This window comes from Lagenorhynchus albirostris, chromosome 4 (assembly GCF_949774975.1).
Source record: "Lagenorhynchus albirostris chromosome 4, mLagAlb1.1, whole genome shotgun sequence".
Lineage (NCBI taxonomy): Eukaryota > Metazoa > Chordata > Mammalia > Artiodactyla > Delphinidae > Lagenorhynchus > Lagenorhynchus albirostris.
In genome coordinates this window covers 21,036,024-21,060,958 of record NC_083098.1, presented here as the reverse complement: position 1 = coordinate 21,060,958, position 24,935 = coordinate 21,036,024, and the positions used below count along the sequence as shown (strand labels likewise).

At 42.2% G+C, this 24,935-nt stretch overlaps 1 protein-coding gene and 1 pseudogene across 10 annotated transcripts in view; one reads left to right on the top strand and one right to left on the bottom strand.

Moving 5' to 3' along the window:
- Nucleotides 1-24,935, top strand: part of SETD7 (SET domain containing 7, histone lysine methyltransferase) — a 91,911-nt gene that overhangs the window by 41,952 nt on the left and 25,024 nt on the right. For all 10 annotated transcript variants that reach the window (XM_060147669.1, XM_060147668.1, XM_060147667.1 and 7 more), the window contains 3 exons: nt 6,418-6,547; nt 17,478-17,679; nt 21,588-21,777. In XM_060147669.1, coding sequence (XP_060003652.1) covers nt 6,418-6,547; nt 17,478-17,679; nt 21,588-21,777 — 522 coding nt within the window. The remainder of the gene's footprint in view (nt 1-6,417; nt 6,548-17,477; nt 17,680-21,587; nt 21,778-24,935) is intronic.
- On the bottom strand, nt 7,238-9,584 carry LOC132519550 (ferritin heavy chain-like; annotated as a pseudogene).

The following is a 24,935-nucleotide window of genomic DNA, read 5'->3' as shown; positions in this document are numbered from 1 at the left end:
GGCCAGTCTGAATATCTCGGTGTTGAAGTACCAACTAACCTACCTCTTTCCACTTACAGAGCCTGTGCTCTCGGTAGTTTGTCTTAGCTGAAATTATCATTGCTGTAACTGTTTAGTCCTTACTTGTGCAGGCTCCGTGCTAAGTGTTTCACACACACATTATCCATTCAGTCTTACCACGTGCCTAGTCATATTATCCTAATTTTACAAAGGAGGGAACTGAGGCTTAGAGAAGTTAAGAACTAATCTGAGGACATTCAGCCGTGTGGGAGACAGGCTTGGACCTCCAGAACCCCACTGCGCCATACCAGACTGTCTCTCTACATCTTTCTTTTTTTTTTAATGAGTCAGTCAAGTATATGAAGTAGTTGGTAACTGAGTTTGGAAGCCACAGTTAAATGTTGCATCAGTGTCGTTCTTTATTAATGTCACTCTTTAGAGGTTGGTTCTGAAAGAGTTTGGTGACTTTCAGAAAAGTGTATTTGGGGAAAGAGAATTTAACTTACAGCCTCTGCAACAGATAGCCTTTTTCTTCTTTTTCTTCCTCCTTAGAAACATACTCTGGGGAAGAAATTGGTCTCTTCAGGACTTCAATCTTTTGTCACCTCACGTACATTTTGATTCTCTGTCGGGTGGAACTGTGGCTTGGGTGGAGTTCTAAGTTCAGGGTGGATGAATCCCCGAGGGCAGGTGGGTGGAGGGAGTGTCTGTGTACAGTGCTGGCTGCGCTCCCTTGGGAAGGTAGCCCTGGGCCTCAGCAGGCCTGCAGACATCACCTGAACTCCTGCTGTGGTTTTTAAAAAACTCTTTGAGGCTCATTGGTTCTTCAGGGAGTGATGTTTAGCTTTGGGACTAGAAATCATCATTACGTCTATTTCTTCGTCCACCCGTAGACACAGAGATGAATACAGTGTGGTCCCTAATATAATTTGAAATAAATATATCACATCTAAACCGATGAATGATGGTGGTTGAGAGGAAGTAAAAATTGCATCTAGCTTGGGGAAATAGATGGGGGAGGATTTCCCGGAAGAGGTGGCGTGGAGATGAGTCCAGTCCAGAGGGGAACTTTGGGAGTAAAGAGAGGTGTGAAATGAAACAATAATTCACAAGAAAAACGCAGGTGACCAATAAGCATTTGAAAAGACACAATTTCATTAAATAAATACAAATGAAAATGTTGAGATAAAAGTTTTCTCTAATTACATTGACAAAATTCAATGAGACGGATATCATCCTACAAGGAAAGGGACACCCTCACGTGTGATTCATTAATATCATCAAGGAATTTCAGCTAATTGAGTACTAACCCAGGAGCACAAAGACATTAAAAAGAAAGGGGAAAAAAAGAGAGAGAGAGGAGTGGAATTATGCAGGCACATTCAGAGATGAATCCCTGGGTTCGGCTGTAACAGAGGACCTAGGGGGAGAAAAGTGGAAGGTGAGACAGGGAAAGGCGGCTCGTCACAGGCCGAGATTGTGGACTCTGTCCTGGAGACCGTGGGCCATGTGAGGGCTCTTTAGAGCTGGGAATGGAGGATGAAGGCTCTGCTCTGGGAGGGCGGGAGCATGGGATGAACAGGCAGTGGGGAGTGGGTGAGGCGATCACCTAAAAGGCTCTTTGCAGTAGCGGTCACGAGGGTAGGAAAAAACAGAAAGGCCTCGAAACATAAAGGAGACATCGAGGAAGAATCCTCAAAAATGGGAAATAGCAGAGTCTCCAGAACTAAGGGGCCAGAATGAAAACGAGCATCTCCATGTTTCACTGTCCCAACCCATCAAATACTAAGAGCATTTCTAACAGTCCCCCTAATACCTCATCCTGCCTGTCTCTAATAAGACTGCTCATGCAATGTACTTAGGAAAAATACAGGCTAGGTGTCCTGGTAGCACCCTCTACGTGGAGGCCTCACATTAAAATTAAGACCCTCACAACTAATAATTGAGTTCTTGCAAGGGATTACTCTCAAAACTCAAATCATGTTTTGTTTTTGTTTTTTTGTTTTTTTTGCGGTACGCGGGCCTCTCACTGCTGTGGCCTCTCCCGTTGCGGAGCACAGGCTCCGGACACACAGGCTCAGCGGCCATGGCTCACGGGCCCAGCCGCTCCGCGGCATGCGGGATCCTCCCGGACCGGGGCACGAACCCGTGTCCCCTGTATCGGCAGGCAGACTCTCAACCACTGCGCCACCAGGGAAGCCCTCAGATTATGTCTTTAACCACCAGCGTAAGTGTATCATCATGAGGGCACATTCTTTGCACTAAACAGAATAAGTTTGCCTTTTTATTATTATTACTTTTTTTTTTTAAAGTAGTTCTATTATACAAAACCAACAATGCATGTAAGGGCCTCTGGTTCTGAGGGAAACACACACATATACACACACACACCCAGATGTCCTGTGAATAAGTCTGAGGCAGTAAGCAGCCAGATGTCCGATCCAGAGGGAATTTCCTGTGCTGAGAGGTACCGTCACTGCATAGAATACAGGCCTGGCTCTCATCAGGTTCAGGAGAAAGCTCCGAGGGAACCCGTGGGGAAAAAATTGAACTTTCTCTCTGTTCAGTAGATAATGATCTTTAGAACAGAGTGAAAAACTAGACTTGTGAGACGATTATGTTTTATTCCCTCTTCCTCTAACTTCAGTCAATATTTAAAACCATGCTGCAGACAGATATACGGCACACGAGCTGGGACCGCATTCCCAACACAGAGCAGTCATTCAAGTGGGTTTTCCCTGTTGTTTGGGTTGGCGTTCAATCTCTGTTGAGTGGGAATTGGCCCGGAAGGCTGTTGGCTGACTTGGCGCGTTGCACAGATTGATCTCAATCAGAGCAAGCTGGACTAGCATTTCTCTTTGCATTGAGTAACACTTGGAAGAGACAGGCATTTGCCACCAGGATGTGCTGGTGAAGATCCTGGTGGTTCTGTGAGAACTATCTTAACTACAAAGGCGTCTTCCACTTCTCTGCCTGGGACTTGAGAACACCTCCCTCTTTAGAGGTTGCTTCTTCCACCATCGGCAGGGAAGAAAGGGTGTTCGGCCAGTTTGCCCTTGACCAGAGAGAAGAGGGATTGGAGGATTGGGGGAAGGGGCCTTCAGCATCCATGAACGCGTTCAGGGTAGCAGTTAATGTATTTCTTGGGCACATAGCAGTGGCTTCCTCATCTATAAGAGTGGAATTTGAGGGATGGTTGTAAGGTTTAATTTAGATAACAGGAAATTACATAACCCAGTGCCTGATGCATAGTAGGTATACAGAGTTTTTTCTTCTCTGTGTATCAGTCTCCCTCTCCATTAAATTGACTGTTGCTGGCAAGACAGATATTACATGATCTTATTGTCCAAATGGCAGCGGAACAAGAGTTGTACCAGAAGCTCCTCTCGCACTAACATTGATAGGAGATATGAGGTCTCAGCAACCTAATCTCTTCTCTTTTTTTTTCTTTATTTTTCTTTTTAAAATTAATTTATTTATTTTTGGCTGCATTGGTTCTTCGTTGCTGCGCGGGGGCTTTCTCTAGCTGTAGCGAGCAGGGGCTACTTTTTGTTGCGGTGCGCGGGCTTCTCATTGTGGTGGCTTCTCTTGTTGCGGAGCACGGGTTCTAGGCATGCAGGCTTCAGTAGTTGTGGCACACAGGCTCAGTAGTTGTGGCTCGCAGGCTCTAGAGCACAGGTTCAGTAGTGGCTCACGGGCTTAGTTGCTCCGCGGCATGTGGGATCTTCCCGGACCAGGGCTCAAACCCGTATCCCCTTTATTGGCAGGCAGATTCTTAACCACTGCTCCACCAGGGAAGTCCCAGCCTAATGTCTTTTCTTCCTGACGTTTCTTTCCTCGGAAGGTCTCTTAGTTGTTGTTATTGTTTTGGTTGTGGCTGTTGTTTTAAACATAAAGTTCTACTGCTAGGAACACCACCCCCGGCTGTTACATATTCAGGGTGGAAGTCTTGAATTATCGCAAGCCTTAACTTTTAGCTCCTTTTCATTGATCCCGGTCATTGATCACATCCTGGTCATTGATCACATCATCCTCCTTTTGGAAGGATGAGAAGAAAACAAAACAAATGAGCCAACCAGAGGATTCTGCTGTGATCTGATAGAGGGAGATTTCTCACAACAAGCAGCCTAAACACCTTTAGAAAGGCAGGGAATCGTCACAAGTCTGAGCCTTCTTTCTAAACACACAGTGTCCCCAGAGAAACAGCCATCATTCAGCAGCTTCTCTGTTCTCCCTCCCTAGAGCCTGACAAGGTGATGGGACTTCTGTTCACTGGCCTGTGGAAGGAGGCATGGGCATAAGCATCCTTCATGGAGCAGGGGTGATTTTTTTGCTTTCATCTCAGTGGGGTTCAGTACTGTCCTTCAAGTGCTTTTAGTGTGTTCTGTGATGCTTCCCAGTTTCTCTAATATCTAAATGCCATTGCTGAGGGTGCACCTGCAGTGTTTGTTCAGAAATAGGATAGGACTATTGCAACTGAGCAAAGGTGGAAATGAATTAACATTGGATTTTTTTTTCTTCTTAGTGTTCATGTTTATCATAATATTTCTCTTGATCTAAAGTAGAATAACTAATTTTATCAAACATTAACTTTATAAAGTCTGAAATATGTGAACTGTTTTCTATGGGGAAAGCGTTTTCAATGAATGAGTAAGTACCTCGATATAAGGTTAAAATGATTATTCTGACAGTTGTACCTAAATCAGAAGTGGAATACTAAATTTGTAGGAATGCAAGTAGCTAAATTTAATTTGATCTGAGCAACATTTCATAAAAGGAAGCTTTTAACTATACACTGAGTGGTTTTTTTTTTTTAATGAAAGGAGAAAAAGTAGATGTAATTTATTTCAATGAGAGAAACGCCATCAGTAGATATTTAGAAAATAATTGTCCAAATCACTTCATATGACTCAAGTGTCATTGAATTATGTCAGGTACAGTTTTTGGTTTTTAAGCAAGAAGGAAGCAATTGTGGCCTACTTCCCTCCTAACCATTAATTTCCTGGCCCTTGTTAGAAAACAATTTGGGTTAAGAGGAAAGGAACCTTATTGATTGTGATTTATTTAAGTAGCCATGTTTTAATGTAATATATTCCAGGTAGTTCATTCTATGCAGAATCAGATGTAGCAATAAAACAGTGCATTTGTTCATTTTTATTTTATGTTTATGTAATAATACAAATAAAGAGCTTTTTCGTTCTTTATAAGAGAGCTTACTTCCTATCTCTTCTAAGGGATGACATTCGTTTATCACTTTAGAAGAAATTCTTTTAGGAGAGTAAAGCATTCGTTGTGGTGAAATGGTTTGTGTTTTCTTTTATGTCTGTGAGCCATCTGGAAGCCACATTTAAGTGTTTAATGTCCCTGCACTGCACACAGTATTTAATGCTTTTATACCTTTTTCATCCATGACTCAGGTCATTAACCCAGGAGAAAGCCAGTAGATTTAACTGCTGCCTTCATTTTCACCCGCCTCTGCAAAATTAGTTCACCAGAATGACTGGGGAGGCACCAGTGAGGTGACTCTTGGGTTTTGTGAAATATGTAGATAATAATAAAAAACCTAAACATTGACTGTAAACATAAATATAAGAGTACACCAATCGGTGACCCAAGAAGAACCAGCAGTTTAAAGATCACAGTGTAATAATTGCTGTTGATGTTCAAAATCACGGCTTAAATGGTCATGTGGACACTTCTAACTACATTTAAAGCACAAACCCTCTGAACACAGTGGGTAGAGGGTGTATGACAAGGTGATTACCGAACATTCAAAGCTGAAAGATTTTGTGAAGTAAAGCAGTAAGTTCAATGTTAAGCTTAAGTTTAAGCTTAGAGGGACTCTGAGTTCGTGTGTTCGTACCATGAGGTGTAGATATTCGGGCAGTCTTGAAGACGTGGCTCTATCCTTTTCAGAGGGCGCCTGGCTAGCAGGGCTCCACATACTATATAGTGATGTGTGAAGTCGTATTGTATACTTAGTTCTAGAACCAGATAACTTATTGCCAAGACAGTGTGCCGTCTCAGCTATGTTTCCGTTAAGCATGAGAGCTCGGGGGCGCTAATTCCAAATGTGAGCAGTACCCTGTGGGGAAGTACTGGGTCAGCTGAAACTCACACTGCAGGTGTTATTATTGAGAATAACTCTCAGTCCCCGGTGAAATATGAGCGTGGTTTTGGTTCATAACCTTACACGTGTCTAAGGCCCTCTATTGTGGACCCGTCCTTTCTAAAGTGTACCTAAGAGCGGAGTTGACGGTGCTGATGCGGGCAGGGAAACCTTGGTGTTCGCTCTCCCCTCAGGCAGGGAAGGGACCCTTGAGCTGCACGGGGCACTTGCCGGCAGCATCTGAGCACAGGTGATGGTGGGTGAGCGTGGAAGATGTTAAGGTTTGCCTTGTGGTTCCCTTTCTCCAGGACACCTGGATGATGACGGATTACCGCACGGCTTCTGCACAGTCACCTACTCCTCCACAGACAGATTTGAGGGCAACTTCATTCACGGAGAAAAGAACGGACGGGGGAAGTTCTTCTTCTTTGATGGCAGGTAGCACTCACGGTTTTGTTTTATTTTGTTTTTTGGGGGGGTGGGGAGTAGGTACCAAATTACTTTATTTGGAGGAATGATATGAATTAGAGAATTTAAGTGAATATTTTAGTACAATTTATAGAAAAAGTCAAAGTAACCCCAACATGCATGTACTGCTTGGGGGACCAGGGATGTCAGCCACCCCCCGTTACTGAACCAAACTTGGGTCTGCTCAGCCGTGTGCAGTAAAGCCAGTCTGACATCTGGCTGTGGTGAAGGCAAGTGCAGCGTTGAGTGCAGGCGCCAAGCAATGAACCCAGGGTAATTAGTGCTCAAAACACCCGAACTCCCAGGTGGGTTTCGGGAAAGCATTTTAAACACCAGGTGAGGGAGGGGAGTCCCAGAGCATGTGATCAACTTGCACACATCTCTCTGCTTGGTTGATGGTGAGGGAACAGGGCGGTGTCACAGGGGTTAACATTACCAGTAGGTCTGTGGGCTACATAGTCATGACCACGTATGACCTCAGGTAGTTCATTTCTTCCATTTGGTGGTGGTTTTAGCATCTGCAAAACAGCTCCGGAAATGTGCATCAGCTCCTGTTATCTGGGTACTTCCGAGAGGAGCTCCAGCGGAGGATATGGGTGAGGGGTCTGTCCCGGGAAGGTCCCATAGCGTCCTGCTTAGTTACACCCCCGTGGCTATGGCCTAAGACTCAGCTCTGCCATCATTGCCTCTAAGGGTGTGCTTGTCAGAGAGAGCCTCTGCCATGCCAGATTCAGGGACCCCCGTCTTGCACAGGTTGGTTAGGTGGTCACGCAGGTCTTTGATGGATTTCACCTCCTCGTTCAGGTAATGAGTCGCCATAAAGTCACACAGGTGGGGATCGTTTTCGTCAGGGACCACTGTGTGTAGTTCCAGTCGTGGCTGATTGACACTCTTTTCCAAGCGTAATGCACACTCACTCTGTGTTCAGCACACTCTCAGACATCATGGTCCAGTTTCTTGATCTCCTTTTGAAAGAAGACTCAGCCACCTCATTGGTTCTGCAGCTTCATAATTCTCTCGGCATATTCTCTTTCCTCCTGAGATTAGTCAAGAGACTGTTTAGCAAAGTTCTTCAAAGCCACGTCATCGCGGTCCAAGCAGTAAGATGGGTAGATATAGGAGGGGTACAGCTCCAGACTCACAGTGTTCTAAATGCTTGTCTTTGGGATGACTGGACATTGTGTGTGATACCTTAATGCTGATGTCGTAACTAGTATTTCCTGTGTTCTACCACTAGTGAAAATACTTTTCACTGCAGGGTTCTTTTACCTTGCTTTCACCCCCCGTATGAGAACGCTGTGAGGCAGAAGCTTCTCACCCTCTTGAGATAGGTGGAAATAACTAGGACTTTTCTCTTTCAAGAAGAGATGGGGTTGCATGGGCCAACAGTGACTTTTAAGCCGTATCCGCTTCAGAAATGAAAAGCGGTCGTGTGAATTTCTCCAGCATTTAGAGGAATTCAGAGCCATGGAAGGAGTAGCTCTGTTCATACCACTTGACTGGGTAATTCAGAAATGGATTTAGCTAAAGCAGGTTATAGGATTCTGTGGGACACAGCACCGCTTACTGTAAACTCTTGACATTGGTGATGAGCTGAAGCTTCCTTATTCCCTGGAATTCCTTCAGGAAAGAAAACGTCTAAGCTGATAGTTGAAGGGTGATCGCAGGGACTGGCTTGTAACCCACAATCCCTTTTCTGTAGGTGGAATGAGTCGCTTTTAAAAAATATTAACAGGTCCTCAGGCTCTCAATTATCTGATATAAGGAGGGGTGAGGAAAGCAATAAAAACCTATCAGAGAATTTTTGTAAATTTTTATTTTAATTCCAGCCTTCTCTTTCCCACTGTCCTCAACCCCACACCCCACCTCTTTTTAGCAGAAATTGGTTTCCAAACTATTCATGTTAAATGGTCGAATATTCTGCTTCCTTTCTTCTGCCCTGGTGGATAACTGAGTCCCGTAGCAGCCTCTTATCGATGTGGTATCAGTGCTTTCTTCTCTCACGATTCCTTTAACCTGTCCAGAAGGAAACTTTTCCTGCCTCACTTCCATAGAAGTTTATTTATAACTCTTTTCTGGAAAGCGTCGCTGTTTACCTCATGCAATTTTTCTTTTATTCATTCAGCAAATATATATTTATATACATGTCTTCCTTCCCCTACAGGAGAGAGGTTTCCTTGAGGGCACAGTCTGTATCTGTTCCATCTTCTATGCTTCATAGCACTTTCTGTTAATTTGGTATTAAAAAAAAAAATTCTTGCTGAATGAGGATGGGAGACGAAAAAGAGGGTAGATTCACACACACACACATACACACACGCACACGCACATGCACACGCTGCTGTTTTAAATCTCATAGTTTGAAGGTCATACCCAGTAACTGACTGACTCTGGGAAAACAGTCCAGCAGGCTTCGTTGAGTTTAGTATTGGTTACTGGCTCGCTTCACGGACCTGAGACTCAGCGAGCTGAAGGGCTAGGCTGAGCTTCCCAACCAGTGTGTCAGGAATGAGCCCTGCGGGGCTGAGTGGGGCCTGAGACTTCCCAAGCGCCTCCCTCCCTCCCTGTGTCAAGCCAGTCACGTCTGGCTCTGACCAGCTTCATCCAGTTCCCCCAGTGTGCTGTACAAATGCAGTGATCTGCATGGGAGTCATGACCAGGGAAAGCTGGAGCAGGGGCTGAGGCTGAAGCACTAGGCCAGTAACTATCTATGGAATAGAAGGAAATTCATTGCCTTTCTTTTTTCTTTTAGAGGCACGAATTCACTGGGTTTCTTTTTCCCCCCCACTGGTTTTTATACCTACCACTCAAACACCTGGAGAGACTTGGGTCCAATGGTAGACTCAAAGAGTGGTGGTATTAGCAAGGACCTGAAAAGTTTACCCTTGTTAATACCTTGAGGGGAGAAGGTCCGTATCACTGCTTTTATGACATGGGATGAAGCAGTGTGGTGACAGTTTCTCAAAAGGTCCTCGACACCTTCATTCGTAAGCCCAGTGATGATCATGTTATGAGACATCTGCTAAAAGGGTTGGCGGAAAAGTTAGTGAGTCTTATGACTGCAATAAAGGCTGTGGAATCTATTAGATCTTTCTAAGGGGGATGCAGGAAGTGGTCGTGGAGAAGTCGGTCACCTCTAATGAAGCAGCAGCTTAGTCTACACTGCTCTATTAATTTTTCTCCCTGTTACTGCACCCCATTTTTAGGGTCTGATGTATCGGGTAAAACAAAGTGGGGGCTTCCCTGGTGGCACAGTGGTTGGGAGTCCGCCTGCCGATGCAGGGGACACAGGTTCGTGCCCCGGTCCGGGAAGATCCCACATGCCGCGGAGCGGCTGGGCCCGTGAGCCATGGCCGCTGAGCCTGCGCTTCCGGAGCCTGTGCTCCGCAACGGGAGAGGCCCCAACAGTGAGAGGCCCGCGTACCGCAAAAAAAAAAAAAAAAACAAAGTGGGCACTCAGTGCTTTTACTGCCAGTCAGGAGGCTTTAGTCTGGAAAAATTCCTCCCAAAAGGGTGACATCAAGGTTTTGAAATAACAGTTGAGGAAACAAAAGGTTTATGGTAGAGTTTTTAAAAGTTGTTCAAACCTGTAGTACTCGCTTATGTTCCCATCAGAGGCTTTATTTGCAGTTACAGGAGGCTGTGTTTGGAAAATTCTAGTGTAGTGACAGAAGATTTGGCCTGATGCATTCTAATCTTATATAAAACCTGATTGCGATTTTTTTTAAACTAGAGACATGATTCATATACAAAAGGCTGTACCTATTTAACATATACAACTTCATGAATTTGGAGTTAAGTATACGTTCATGAAACTGTCACCACAATCTATGCCATAGACTGGGTGTGTGGTTTGTGAGAACGTTTCAAACAAATAAAAATTTATATCAAGAAAGTTCTGGAATCAGTTTTCCCCTTTACATAGAATATGATTAACCTGAATAAGAATTTTAAATATTCAGATCACCAGGAAAGATGGCCTGGAAAAACAGAAGCAGAATATTTTATTTTTTTTTAATTACATAGGTAGCAAATACTTGGTAGAAAAAAGAACTTCCAGAAATACAGAAATGTATAAAGTGAACATGCTCCCCCCCTTTTTTTTTACCCCCGTCCTCAGGTCACAGAGGTAAACCACTGTTGGCAGAGAATTTAAGCATCTTATTCTCTGCCACCACTGTTGGCAGAGAATACTCGAGGTAAAATAAGGAACTAGCTATCTATTTCTAAACCAGTTTAAATAGCCAAAATGTACATTTTTACCTTTTTACTACTGTGTCAGCTTCAGAAGCTTCAGAATGTTTGCTAGTTTTGAGATATTTTTTTGTTTGTCTTTTATAAATTTACTTATTTATCTATTTGTGACTGTGTTGGGTCTTCGTTGCTGCGCGCGGGCTTTCTCTAGTTGCGGCGAGCGGGGGCTGCTCTTGGTTGCGGTGCGTGGGCTTCTCATGGCGGTGGCTTCTCTTGCTGCGGAGCACGGGCTTCAGTAGTTGTGGCTCACGGGCTTAGTTGCTCCGCGGCACGTGGGATCTTCCTGGACAACGGCTCGAACCCATGTCCCATGCATTGACAGGTGGATTCTTAACCACTGCGCCACCAGGGAAGCCCTACACATCTCTACTTTTTATACTAATCCCAGATTCTGGATGTTCATGTTAATGTATTTTTTTTCCTGAATTGTTCTCATCTCAAACAAGATTGGTGGATGTAAAGACAATTTAGCAGGACTTCTCGAAATCTTAGAATGGTAACAAGAAAGAGATATTTCAATGCAGTTTGGCTTTGGGCTGTGAGATATTAGGGCATCATGTGGTTTTTAGCCTGATTATGAGAGAGAGATAAGTGAATTCATTCAGGTTTTTTTTTTTTTACATTATTGATGCTTCCTCTGGACATGCCAATTAGATTTCAAGATACTATTTGCTACTCCATGACTTATCCTCCTCTGCCCAAGTCATCTTCTGATGTTGATTTGCTCCACTAACGAATCCGGCTAAGCTGGCTCCTTGTAGTTGATCATTGACCAGGTAGCCTAAGAGAAGCTGCCCATCTGATGAGCCGCTGAGAAGGCTGATGTTTTCCAGGTGTCAGGTCCATGCAGGAGTTCTTTTGTCTGGTTTTTAGAAAGTGCTTGGTCACATTTTAGAGAAATTGGAGCTGGAACTCATGTATCCCAACCTCCCACAAGGGAGTCCCACAAGGCAAAAGTCCCTTCTGTATCGCTTTTGTTGGAACCAGGCTCAACAAATACATTCATCTGTATTCTGAGGAACAGTTCTGGTCGAGGCAAAGATTTTTGTGATGTATGAGAAAGGGAGAGGGAATGAGGTGGATAACTTTGAATACCTACCATCTGCTCAAAAGCTGGACATGTAGCCTTCACAACAATCTGTGAAGTAGATTTTATAATCCTTTTTTGTTGTACTTATGAAGAAACTAAGGCATAGAGAGATGAAATAACTTGCCCCAGGTGACCTCGTTGGTAAGAGCTGGAGCTGAGATTCAAGCCAAGTTGAACTGGAAGTTTGTACCCTTTGACCAGCATCTCCCCATTTCCCCATCCTCCAGCCCCTGGCAGCTACTGCTCTACTCTCTTTCTATGAGTTAGGCTCTTTTAGATTCCACATAACGGTATTTGTCTTTGCCTGACATTTCACTTAGCATAATAAGGTCCTCAAGATCAAGGATAGATTATTATTGTTATCATTATTACTATTATATTTTATTACTGCTGTTAATTATTATCCGTTGATAACAATGGCCAGCAGGGTTTTCTCAGGGTTTATTTTTAGAGAACAAAACTAAATTTCATTAATTGCTCTTCAAATATTTTACTGTTATCTTGAGACTTTATAACAATCAGAACCTACGGACTCATAGATCTTCTATTAAAGGATAAGAAACTTTGAAGATAGTGCACTGGATTACATGGAAGCATTACAGAGCTCCATTCAGTTTGCTTGTCACATCTTGGAAGAAGCTGAAGTTTCTCGTTGCATATAGCCCCAGCAGATGATTTGGGTTTGTTATTGATGTTCTTCTTTACTTAGTTTTCAAGATTTTAAGAGATAATATGTAGTATAATGTTATATGTCAGTACTATCTCAATTAAAAAAAAAGAGATAATATATATTGTCGTATAACTAGTTCTTAAGACAATGTTTTAATACTAAGAGTCACAATTTAATTTGGTTAGAGACAGGAATTTAAAGTAAAATTATCATTCATTTAAAATTTCCCTCTTGATTCTATACCAGACAAAAGAAAGGCAACACAGTGGGGGAGGGAACAGAGTTTATGCCTCAGGAGCTGGAAAGCCCCAAACCTTCTAGAGGCCAAAATATGAAGGAAAAGCCAAAGCTGTTTAGTCTCCTAAGAACACTTTTGTGTATTCAGATATTAAAGAGAATTTTAAAATGAAAATAGTTGAATAGATTGCAGCTGTCTCAGTCTAGGTAAATAATTATAAAAAATTTTCATTTCTTCGTAAGTTAGATTTTCTCATTTAATTTAATACTGGAAATTTAAGTACAAGAGCTTTGATAAAACAGATGAAAATGGTCTGTGTATATGGAAAGAAAGAAATCTAATTAAAATTGATTTTTAAATTTTCTCCATGTTTTCGAGTTATTTGAGTCAGATGCTGGTACCAGAAAAATCAAACCAGTTTTGCAGCTTCTTAACATACTAAAAAATCTGCCAAGATGTTGAAAGAAATTTAAAAAAAATACAAGTCAAGAACATTGTGTATGATATGATCCCATTTTTGTTAAAAAAAAAAAAACACCACACAGGTGGGAAAATGCTTAATATATAAATGGAAAAAAGTCTTAAATGGTAAATTGCCAAATTGGGTAAGAGTACTGGGAGTTTCTACATCTTTGTAGTATTTGATTTATTTGTTCACTTTACAATGAATACATATTACTTTTTTCACTTAAAGAAGCATTTATTCCATCCTTCCCCTCAGACAGAGAGGGATCTTTCTTACTTGTGTGTTTTTTTTTTTTAAGTAATATATAATTTATTTATTTTTAGCTACGTTGTGTCTTTGTTGCTGCGCGCAGGCTTTCTCTAGTTGCCGTGAACAGGGGCTACTCTTCATTGCGGTGCGTGGGCTTCTCATTGGGGTAGCTTCTCTTGTTGCGGAGCACGGGCTCTACGCGCATGGGCTTCAGTGGTTTGTGGCACGTGGGCTCAGTAGTTGTGGCGCACGGGCTTAGTTGCTCTGCGGCATGTAGGATCTTCCTGGGCCAGGGCTCGAACCCGTGTCCCCTGCATTGGCAGGCGGATTCTTAACCACTGCGCCACCACGGAAGGCCTTACTTGTTTTTTTTTTTAAGTAGATTTAGAGCAGTGTTGTCAGTTTCTTTGACGATCTATTCACCTGCTGCTGCTGTTTTAGGCCAAGTTTCTCAGTAGAAAGCTTACCATCATGTATATGAAAGTGCATGCTTAATAACAATAGCTGTTATTTATTCGAGCAATCATTATGTCCCAGATCATCTTCTAAGCACTTAATATGTATTAACCCATGTACTTTTTAATAACCCTTTTAGCAACTGCAGTTTACAAATGGAGAAATAAAGCAGAGCGTTTAAGAAACTTCCCTAACTTGCAGACTGTATGCACATACACTTCATATAAAGAATCCTCCCTGCACTTGAGAAATACTCTTAACATCCTTACATTCCCTCTCAATTTTCTCTTCTCAAAGCAAGATTATCCCAGTTCCACGCTTTCATTTAGGAAATATCACTTGAAGATATGCTGTGTTTATATGTTAGGGAGGAATACATAATGCCTAATTTGTTCCTGTAAAGGGCTTACAATCTATTTAGAGAAATAGGACCCGTAAGCTGATCATGGATAAAGACGTGGCACATCCTGTACTAGTCCATGACTAGGCTTCAGTGACTGTGGTTGCAGAGGTCAAGGTAGACTCTGTGGGAAGTACGGCTCCATATGGAGGATGGGTAGGCTCTGGGGAGGCCAGTGATGAGAACACCTTCCTCCACAACACAGCTCCCAATCCAGTTTCAGCAAGGAAGATTAGAAAGTTATTCCTCCATAGCTACTTCTCAGATATAACCAGATATTAATGATTGAGTTGCTACAAAATAGTGCCATTTTCTCATAGTCGATTTCTTTCTGAAATAGAAAAAGACCAGAGGTTGGAGAATATTCATTCTTTTCCCAAAGTCATTTTTGTTTTGAATTTAAAAAAAGGAAAATGTGACCCGTAACTTTTTTTTCCTGAATGTGTCCTCAGGGATTTTAAAAGTTTGGTTACATATGTTTTAAGGGAAGAGGCAGGGAAAACATAGTATAGGAGCTAAGATACATAGATGTGTGCTTGGGGCCAGTGAATAAACTAATGTGAGCAGAGGATTCTAGAGCGGGAGTCGGCAAACTTTTTCTGCCTGGGGTGAGATAGTAAATATTTTAGGCTTCTTGGGCCACATTCGGCCTCTGTTGCAACTATTCAACTCTGCTGTTGTCATATGAAAGCAGCCACAGAGGATACAGAAAGGAATGTTCATGGCTGTGTTCCAGTAAAACTGTATTTACAAAAACAGGCAGCCGGCCATGGTTTGCCAGCCTCCTCTGGAGGAAAAAGTTAGAAAGAAAGGTGGTGCCTTTAACACCAGACTAAGAAGCTTTTATTTCCTTTGAAATAAAAGGATTTCAAAGCCTTATCATTTTTTATTGCCCTGGAGACCCCAGGTCATGTGATAACATGCCCCCTTTTTGTTATCAGATTCCATCCAAGCTACCAAAAAAATGTACTAAGGAAGCTAAGCTGTTTCCTCAGGCAGGGGCTGGAAAACAATGCAGTAAGTTTTGCTCTCCAATACCTAAGAATTTGCATTTGGGAATCTTAACCTTCGTTGAGCTGCGGGAAAGAGCAGTTTGTTCTTAGGATTATGATACTAATAAGGGAAGGTTCTGCTCTGAGGGAGGGCGGGACAAACTACGGGACATGACCTGGGGGAAATATGTGCAAACCCACATGACTGGTTAACTGATTCGTGAGACCCATGCCTTGTAGATTTCATCATAAACCTAAGAAACATTGGCAGACTGGTCTGTCAGGGGATAATTCTGCCCAAACATACACAGTAACATTTTGAATGCTGCTGAGAATTCAAAGTCCATAGGGTCACCAGGTTTAGCAAATAAAAATCCAGGGCACGCAGTCAAAATGGTTCAGATAAGCAACGAAAAATATTTTAGTAAAACTATATCCAGTTCAATATTTGGGACATACTGATGCTAAAAAATTATTTGTTGTTTATCTGAAATTCAAACTTAACTGAGCATATTCTGTTTTATCTGGCAATCCCCAAACTGAAGATAGATGATTAAATAGTTTTTTGCCCTGTCTATTGCATCATTATGTCAGTTGATTAGTAATCCTTCACCAAGGTTCTTTTTTTTCATGGCAGGAGTCTAATGACAGCCGAATCTCCTTAATTCCGACCTCACTGACGTAGAATTTTGATTATTGATGCAAGGGCTGTGGTAAAGTGCACCTTTTTCTCTTCATGAATTTACTAGGCCTGTTTATCATTGATAGCACAAACAAAACTGAAAGAGAACGATTTATCTCCTTGGGAGACTACAAATAGCCTCTGATTACATTGTAATTATACTATCGTTATTTAGACTGTGCTTTTCATTTAATAATTACAGATCATTCTGTCATTCATTAGAGCAAGACAGCACTTTTCCAGGCAGACTCAGGTGCAGCCACCTCGGTCCCCATGGCCCCCTTTGGGTCCCACCTGTCCCCAGTACCTGTCTCCTGGTTCTGTGTTTGTCTTGTTCATCATGCTTTCTAGATCCTCACACGACGCTCACTACTTGAAGGCACCCTGTAAATGTCTGTTAGTTGAATTAATGAATGAGTGTTATCTGCACATGTTAAAATAATCAAACTGTCTTTGTTGCTAAACATCTTACTTTTTAATTGTAAAAAATAATTTGAGCTGGTCTTTCCCCTCATTCCAGATTCCAGTTCATGAAGGGAATTTTTGGATAAAGTTAGTTTCATTGCATAATGGCCTTTGCGAGGCTGACACTGAAAACATGTATTGAAATTCCAGGAGTGTTTTATGAGGAGAGAAAAAGGTTCTTGTAAAATCACCCTGAGCACCCTTGTGAGCTTTCTTCTGTTCCAGGACGACGGGTCTCAAACTTTATCAGGCTGCTAATGATAGTAGCAAGGTTGAGCGGGCCATCTTCCTTACTTGCCCCTATTTCCCATGATCACACGCACACACGAGTAAATCCCCATATATCTTCCAAAGAGATGGATGGGGATACTTTTGATTGGATACCAGTTATGGTTGTCACCGATAAATAATGCATTAATGGCTTAAGACAGATAAGCAGACATCTACACGTTCTAAACCACATTTGTATTACTAGAGACCACTATATACAAGCCATCTGAAAGACCCTTGAGAACTCCCAGTGAATTCTGGAACTCTTGAGGGAAATTAAGCATGAGTGGTTTATGTGTGGAAAGGGTGGTTTATGTGTGGAACGGGTAACACCAGAATTTCTATTGCCCGGTATTGGTTGGCATCTAGCCTTGGAAACATACTTAGATGAGGCTTGTTCTTTTCCACCTGTGGCTTCTTTCTTCTGTATTTCCTCCAGTAGAGAAATTGGATTAATAGGAACCAGGAGATTAGGAATTAAATCTCCCTTTCAGTATCTAATCCTACCCATATCTTGGGAGTATTTTTCCTAGCAATCTCGGAGAATTCAGGAGGATGTACTGAATACAGGCCAGCATTGGAACAGAGCTGGGCGTGGTGTGATCCTTTCTTTTAAGAGAGTTGAGTCACTGTCTGACTGTTCTCTTTTGTTCTCCCTTCTCTCACAGCACCCTGGAGGGATATTATGTGGATGATGCCCTGCAGGGCCAGGGAGTTTACACTTATGAGGATGGAGGAGTTCTCCAGGGCACATACGTAGACGGAGAGCTGAATGGACCTGCCCAGGAGTACGACACAGATGGAAGACTGATCTTCAAGGGACAATATAAAGATAACATTCGGCATGGAGTGTGCTGGATATATTACCCAGTAAGCCTCACGACTGTTCATTTTGCTGGAAAGTAACGAGTGTTAAGACAATGCTTCGAGTCTTCCCAATGAATAACAAAATGTATTCTCTATCTTAGGAAATGAGAGGCTGTGAAACTTGAGAGTCGGTAGCTGAAGCCAACAGCTTAGGGGGATATCCTCTCACAGTTTCACTATTGACTTCGATTGTTGTGCTCCGATCTACTATGAATTTCTCCTCAGGGTGGCTTTGGAAAGGAATGATTAGTCATGATGAAAACAAACTGGGACAAACTGGTTTGATTGTACCACTAATAAAGACAAAAATATATTGCTTTTTAAAAATATTCCTTTGGGATATAGAAAGAGATGGTGGAATGTCTCGTTGTTGCAATTAATGTTACTCTTTCTCATAGGTAAGAACTAATCCAGCAAGTTCCCATCTTTTTGGACTTACTACACTATTGTTACTTGATCTTACAATCCTACTCCCTGCTTTCTGGTTTATCTTGCTTAAATCAAGGTGATTAAAATTAACTTGCCTCTGAGTATTTGCTAACATTTTATGATCTTTCTGGAGCTGACTAGAGCAAAAAAATGTGGCAAAACCCATGGCTGGGAATTAATGCTGTAATTTTTGTTTGCATTTCAAATACATCATCTGTTTGTAGTGAATTTCCAGAAAATGTTTCAGAAAATAAACCTGAGGAAATATTTTATTTTGTCCAGAGCTTAAGTCAAAATACGTTTTTTTCCTTAGTCTTAACCGTATCCTCTTTTGATTTAAAAGTATTAATAAAAACATGTATAACAAGAAGAGTAGTCCCAGCTAAATCTATTTACACGTTATTGTTCCTAAAAAGTAAGTTATACTCTAGGCATAAGAAAAAATATTGTAAAACATTTTTAAAAATAATTACGAAAGCATTTACACATTCTCTTGGTAGGATCTGCAATAGCTCACAAGTCCTTTCAGTTACAGAGGGAGAAGAGATGGAGGTACTTACCAGTTAGGAAGGCTGAAACTTTCGTTGCTTCATCAGTAGGCAGGATAAGCTTCCTGCTGCCCAGTGCTGGGGAGCTGCCGATATGACAGTGAATCTTGAAGCCTGGGAACGTGGAATTCCTCGTGAGGGTGGGTCTAGGAAAGAGGTCACAGATTACCAGATTCTCCCACTACCTATCATTTTACTTGTGACTATGATCAGTTTAAGTCCCTAGAGGAGATCAACGATGAACTGAGGTGAATGGATCCGATTGGCTCAATGTAGTTGCATTTTGAAACCTAGAATGTGCAGCTGCATTTTAGCCTTCAGCCTTAGTCACTGTCTTTTAAAGCACCGAGAGAAGACTCTGCCTTAGGAAGGAAGAAGCACTAGGGACTTACAAGCTTTAAAAATCAGCTTGGTTGATAACACTTGTATATAGTATCTGTTGGCATTTGGGGTCGGGGCTGGGGGAGGCTGGTAATCACACCCCACTGCTCTGCTCCCTGGACTGGGAATCAATTAAGAAATAGACGTAGGTGTCAGGGATCAGGACGTTGGTTTCATTATGGCGGAGTTGGACTGGAGATGTGGCCTGGGCTTCTACTCCTGCCCCTCTGAACTAAACGGATGGGCCAGCTGCCCACAGAGCAGCTAGAAAGCTGCAGGTTTCCCTTGAGGAGTAGGGCTGCTTGGGGGAGCTTCCCCAGGGAGAGGAGAGGACCGAGAGGGGAGCAGGTGCAGCCTGTGGGCACTGTCAGTTCCCAGGACAGGTGAGCGAAAGTGCAGAACACATGAGAGCAGCAGCCTTATGCCGTTAACCCCTACCCAGTAGAGTTGGGTGTCAGTGGGTGTCAGATCCTGCCTTCTCACTAACCAAGTGAACGATTTCTCCTCCCATGAGGGGGAACCACTGAGCAGAGGAGAAAAAGGAGCAGTTTCTTCCCCAGCACCCCTGACACAGCCAACAAAGAAGTGTTTGTGACATGAAGTCAAAGCAGGAACAAGGGGAGGCAAAAATAATGATCCTCCCTACAGGATTTGTGAGCTCACTCTAAGGACAGTTTATTTCTTTCAAAATTTGACCTTAAAACAGTGATGGAAAGTTTTTAATTAAAAACTCATAACTCCGGGCTTCCCTGGTGGCGCAGTGGTTGGGAGTCCGCCTGCCGACGCAGGGGACGCAGGTTCGTGCCCCGGTCTGGGAAGATCCCACATGCTGCGGAGCAGCTGGACCCGTGAGCCATGGCCACTGAGCCTGCGCATCCAGAGCCTGTGCTCCGCAACGGGAGAGGCCACAACAGTGAGAGGCCCGCGTACCGCAAAAAAAGAAAAACAACTCATAACTCCTTTTGGAAAAAAAAGAAGAATCTCTGCTTTATCATTCTAGACAAATAAAATCATTTGCCCCCCAAACTGGAAGTTTAAAGCACATAAGGGGGAAGAAAAACGTGAGACCCTAGAAAGACAGAATCCTGTTCTGAAGAAATAATCATGTTGATGGCTTATATTAGTTACGGCATATAAGAAGCATAAATACACCATTCAGCTCAGTCACTGAAAGCCTGAAGGCAGATCTTGCAAAAAGTATCATCCCCGTACGGGCTGGGTTATTAAGAATTAACTCGGGAAGGAGAAAGAGCAATAATATGTCGCTAATGCACTTTCTATCCATGAAAAATGCTTCCAAGTATTTTTGTTTCTATGGAAGTGCTGTGATTCGTTTTTTAATTGATAACCTTTTTTCTCCAAAGAGCAATTGGACTACGATGAACTGTAGAAATCCTGTACCTGGTGGTATTTCTTCCTGCCGTCTCTCTGTAAACAGCATTTGGAATCACTTAAAAGTCGTCCCACATCACTGACTTTGAGTAGCTGCTTCTAGAACCTTTCAGTTGGGGGAATATCCAAGCTTTTAGAAGATGTCATGGGCTTACTAGTCTTGTGTCAGGCCCACGAAGGTCTTAGATTTTCAGTTATACCATAAGGACCTTCTGGATGGGGAAAAAAAAAAAAGGGAAACATCTCTTGCACCCTAGATTAGATTTTTAAAAATTATTTATTGGTTTTAGTATCCCAATTCAGTTTTAAAAATATTTATATCATCTACTGTATCCCTAGCACTGGTACCAGGATGCAGAATTCTCTGATAGCCTCTGCCCTAAAGCATTTAATGACCCTTTGGAATGAAGCAAATTACAGTTAAAGAGGAAGCACAGCTGACTTCTCTCCTGGAAGGAGGGAGAAGGGAGAAGTAAATAAAGACGAGTGGGAAGAAAGAAGTGATGGGGAAGGGCGTAGAATTTAGTTGATCGTTTTTCACTTTTCCTTCTAACTCCAAAAAAAGTGATGGAATAGAATTCTCAGAAAGGCAGTGTCCACAAGTCCTTTTGTTTATCCCTTAGAAAGTGCAGATGACTCCCATTACTCATGTATACTGAACTAATTCTTAAGTACCTTTGAACTAAAGATTTTCTTACTAGACCAGAAATCCAGAATTCAATATTTGAGAAGTGAAATCATAGGAATAGTAAGACTGTCCTGCTACCTCATCACATTTGATATTGCCCCAAAGTAACCCTTAGTTACATTTCCTTTCGATGATTGTAACTTACATCACAAATACAACATGTTTGTTTCTTAGATAACAAACCAAGTTAGAGTATCAGGAGCTTGTCCAAGGATCCTAAAGCACAGCTCCGTCTTTGACTCTCTAAAGCAGGCTATATGCCCCCTGTGCATATAACTTACAGGGGACTGGATGGGGAGGAGAGAGATACATCATGCTTTTCACGCTCATGTGAAAAGCTCTGTGTTCTGAAACCGTTATGATCCATGTTAGTGCTGTTAACAATGGCAGTGCACAAGGGAAATGTCTTGAACTCATGTCATATAGATAAATACTATATATAATATTTTCTGGTTTTGGGTTTCTCCCATCAGGATGGAGGCAGCCTTGTAGGAGAAGTAAATGAAGATGGAGAGATGACTGGAGAAAAGATAGCGTATGTGTACCCTGATGAGAGGACTGCCCTGTATGGAAAATTCATTGATGGAGAGATGATAGAAGGGAAACTGGCTACTCTTCTGTCCACTGAAGAAGGAAGGCCTCACTTTGAACTGATGCCTGGAAGTAAGTTGAATCTGCTTCAGACGGGTTGCTCTAATTCCAAAACGGGTTGTTGAGGCTTAAGAGAAGTTAATTTCTTTGTCTAGTCTGGTGTATTAGCTTGGCTGCATAACAGATACCTCAGCATCTCAGTGGTTTACAACAGCAAACACAGGTCTGCTAAGCAACTGTACTCGACTGGTCCAGGTGGGGCGTGGCCAGGCCAGGCTGGACCTGAGGCTTCTAGTCAGCTCTGAGTCTGTTCTATGTCTTAATTCTGGGCCCAATCTAAAGGGACAGTGGTGGCCTGGGTCAGTTCTCTCAGGTGGTCACAGGAAGCCAGAGCATGAGCAGACACGTATGATGCCTCTTAAAGCCTCAGCTTGGAACTGACACAAAGTCCCTTTCACCCACTTTTCATTGGTCAAAGCAAGTCACATGGCCAAGGCGGACATCAGTGAGACAGGGTAATATACACCATGCACTTTAGTGGCACATGCTAAAAACTCATCTGACAAGGGCATAGCTGTATAATTCTGACGCACAGAAGGAGTGAAGAAATGACAGCAGTAAGTTAATCAGTTTTAAATATTATATCTCAGGGAAAAAAACAGTTTAATGATTTAACTGATAAAGAATCAAATTAGGTAGATCTCCAAGTTGGGACAGATTGTAATGCTGATTCAGCCTGAGCTTTGACTGGGAAGGATAAATGCACATTGGCACCCGGGCCCTCTTCAAAGTCTAGCATCTTCTTGGAGGACATATTCCATACATGAATGATCCTATTGGAATCAATGTTAGAAAAAATCCTGTTTCTTTTTAGAAGTACAGGATGGCACACCAAACTTTTTTTCTGAGTATAAAATTATTTCTTGTAGAAAATCTGGAAGATATACAAAGAAAAACATCAAGATTTTGTATTTTCAGTGGCACAATATTAAGAAAGCTAAATCGGTCTGATTCCTTGAAATATGCATACATGTATTTCCAATCCAAGTTAAGGTATAAGGAGAATAAAGTAGAAAAGATAATACAGGGACTTCCCTGGTGGTCTAGTGGTTAAGACTCCACACTGTCAATGCAGGGGGCCTGGTCAATCCCTGGTCCGGGAACTAGATCCCACATGCCGCAACTAGAGATCCCGAGCGCCGCAACTAAAGATCCTGAGTGCCTCAACTAAAGATCCTGCATGCCACAACTAAGACCTGGTGCAGCCAAATAAATAAATAAATATTTTTTTAAAAAAAGAAAAGATAATATATATAGGCATTGATAGGCCTAAATAATATTTAGCTGTTTGGATTGGAAGGAGATTCTCCAAAGGGTGGTAGTCCAAAAATAGGAAGCCTAGCACTTTACATTTAGGTCCAACTTGGGTTGTTATAAATGTCTCTGGTTTTGTTTTTTTAAGTTAAAAATTGAGGCATTTTAAATGCAATATGGGATTCTGGATTGGATCCTGGAACAGAAAAAGGACATTCGTGGAAAAACTGGTGAAATCTGAATAAAGTCTGGAGTTCAGTCAATACTAACGCAGCTATGTTGGTTTCTTAATTTGGACAAATGTACCATGTAACACAAGAAATTAACATTAGGAGAAGCAGTGAGGGGCATTGGGAACTCTACTATGTTTGCAACTTTTCTGTAAATTTAAAATCATTCCAAAATGAAGGGTTTTTTAAGTTGTAACAGTAATCTTTGAACTTCAAACTCTAATATCTGCACTCTTCACATCCATTCCAAAAGGAGACAGTGTTATAAGGTTTAGAAATGAGGAGACTCCAGCTAGGGGAGGATCCCACTTGGTGATGCAGATTTTAAAAGTGGCAGCATTTGGAAGTGGCAGCATTTTTAGTGGCAAGAGTCTTGGACTTAAGAGTCACCTCGTTTGAGTCTCAGTGCCAACATTTACTGTATTATGGGCAGGTTAGTTATCCTTTCAGAACCCGTTTTTTCATTATAAAATACAGATAGTGGCACCTACCATAAAGCCCCCATCAGGAAAGTTACTGTGGTTATTACATTCTTCTTAGTATAAGTACGAAACACATTTTGGGAAGTGAGAGGGGAATGATGATTTTTCTTAGAACTCCTGGTTGCAAATAACAGACACCCTCTTCAAACTAACTTAAGGCCAAAAAAAGGAGGGGGGTGGATTTATTGGCAAGATTCTAGCAGGCGCAGTTCTTTTAAGGATAGGTTGAACAATTTGAGTCTCAAAAGGGTCAGGAACCATAGCTGCTCTGGGTGACTGGGAGGCACCGGGCGCAGTCTTTACTCTGTGTTCTGCTCCTTTTGCTTCTCTCTCCTTCCTCTTCCAGTTACAGTGATTGAACCACTGACTGGCTGACAGATGAGGGCTTTTGGGTCATGTGGCCTCTGGTCCAGTGGTTGAGGGAGGGGAAGAGGGAAACAGAAATCGAGTATCTCACCTAAAATCCTCCTACAACCGTCTTCTCCTTTTTCTCTGTGCTTTTGGATCCACAAACTGCTTCTCCGTCTCCACTTACTTCTTGCTGAGTTCCTCCTTGTGCCTCTGCCTGGAATTTCTTTTCTCCTCATCTCTTTGCCTCTTTCCATAGGAATTCCATTCCCTGGCTAATGTCTTTTCCATCTTTTTTTTTTTTTTTTTTTTTTAAACACAGTTATCAGCATCAGCTGGATGTTTCTTAGAAATGCAGGCTGTCAGGCCCACTTTGGGACTATTAAATCAGAATTCCCATTTTTTAAAATTTGATTTAAAAAAATTTTTTATTGGAGGATAGTTGATTTACAACGTTGTGTTAGTTTCAGGTGTACAGCAAAGTGAATCAGTTATACATATACATATATCTACTCTTTTTTAGATTCTTTTCCCATATAGGCCATTACAGAGGACTGAGTAGAGTTCCCTGTGCTATACAGTAGGCCCTTATTAGTTTTTATTTTTTTGGCTGCGTAGCTTGTGGGATCTTAGTTCCCCGACCAGGGATTGAACCTGGGCCCTAGCAGTGAAAGTGAGGAGTCCCAACCACTGGACCGCCAGGGAAGTCCCTGCCTATTCTATCTTTACAGCTTGGCTCACCTCTTAGAAGTAACGTTTGTCAAGTGAATGGATGAATTCTAGTCACAGGTCATAGTACCAACGATAGGGGAAAGGAGGAAAAGGAAAGGGTTCCTTCCGTTTGCCTGGAGCACAG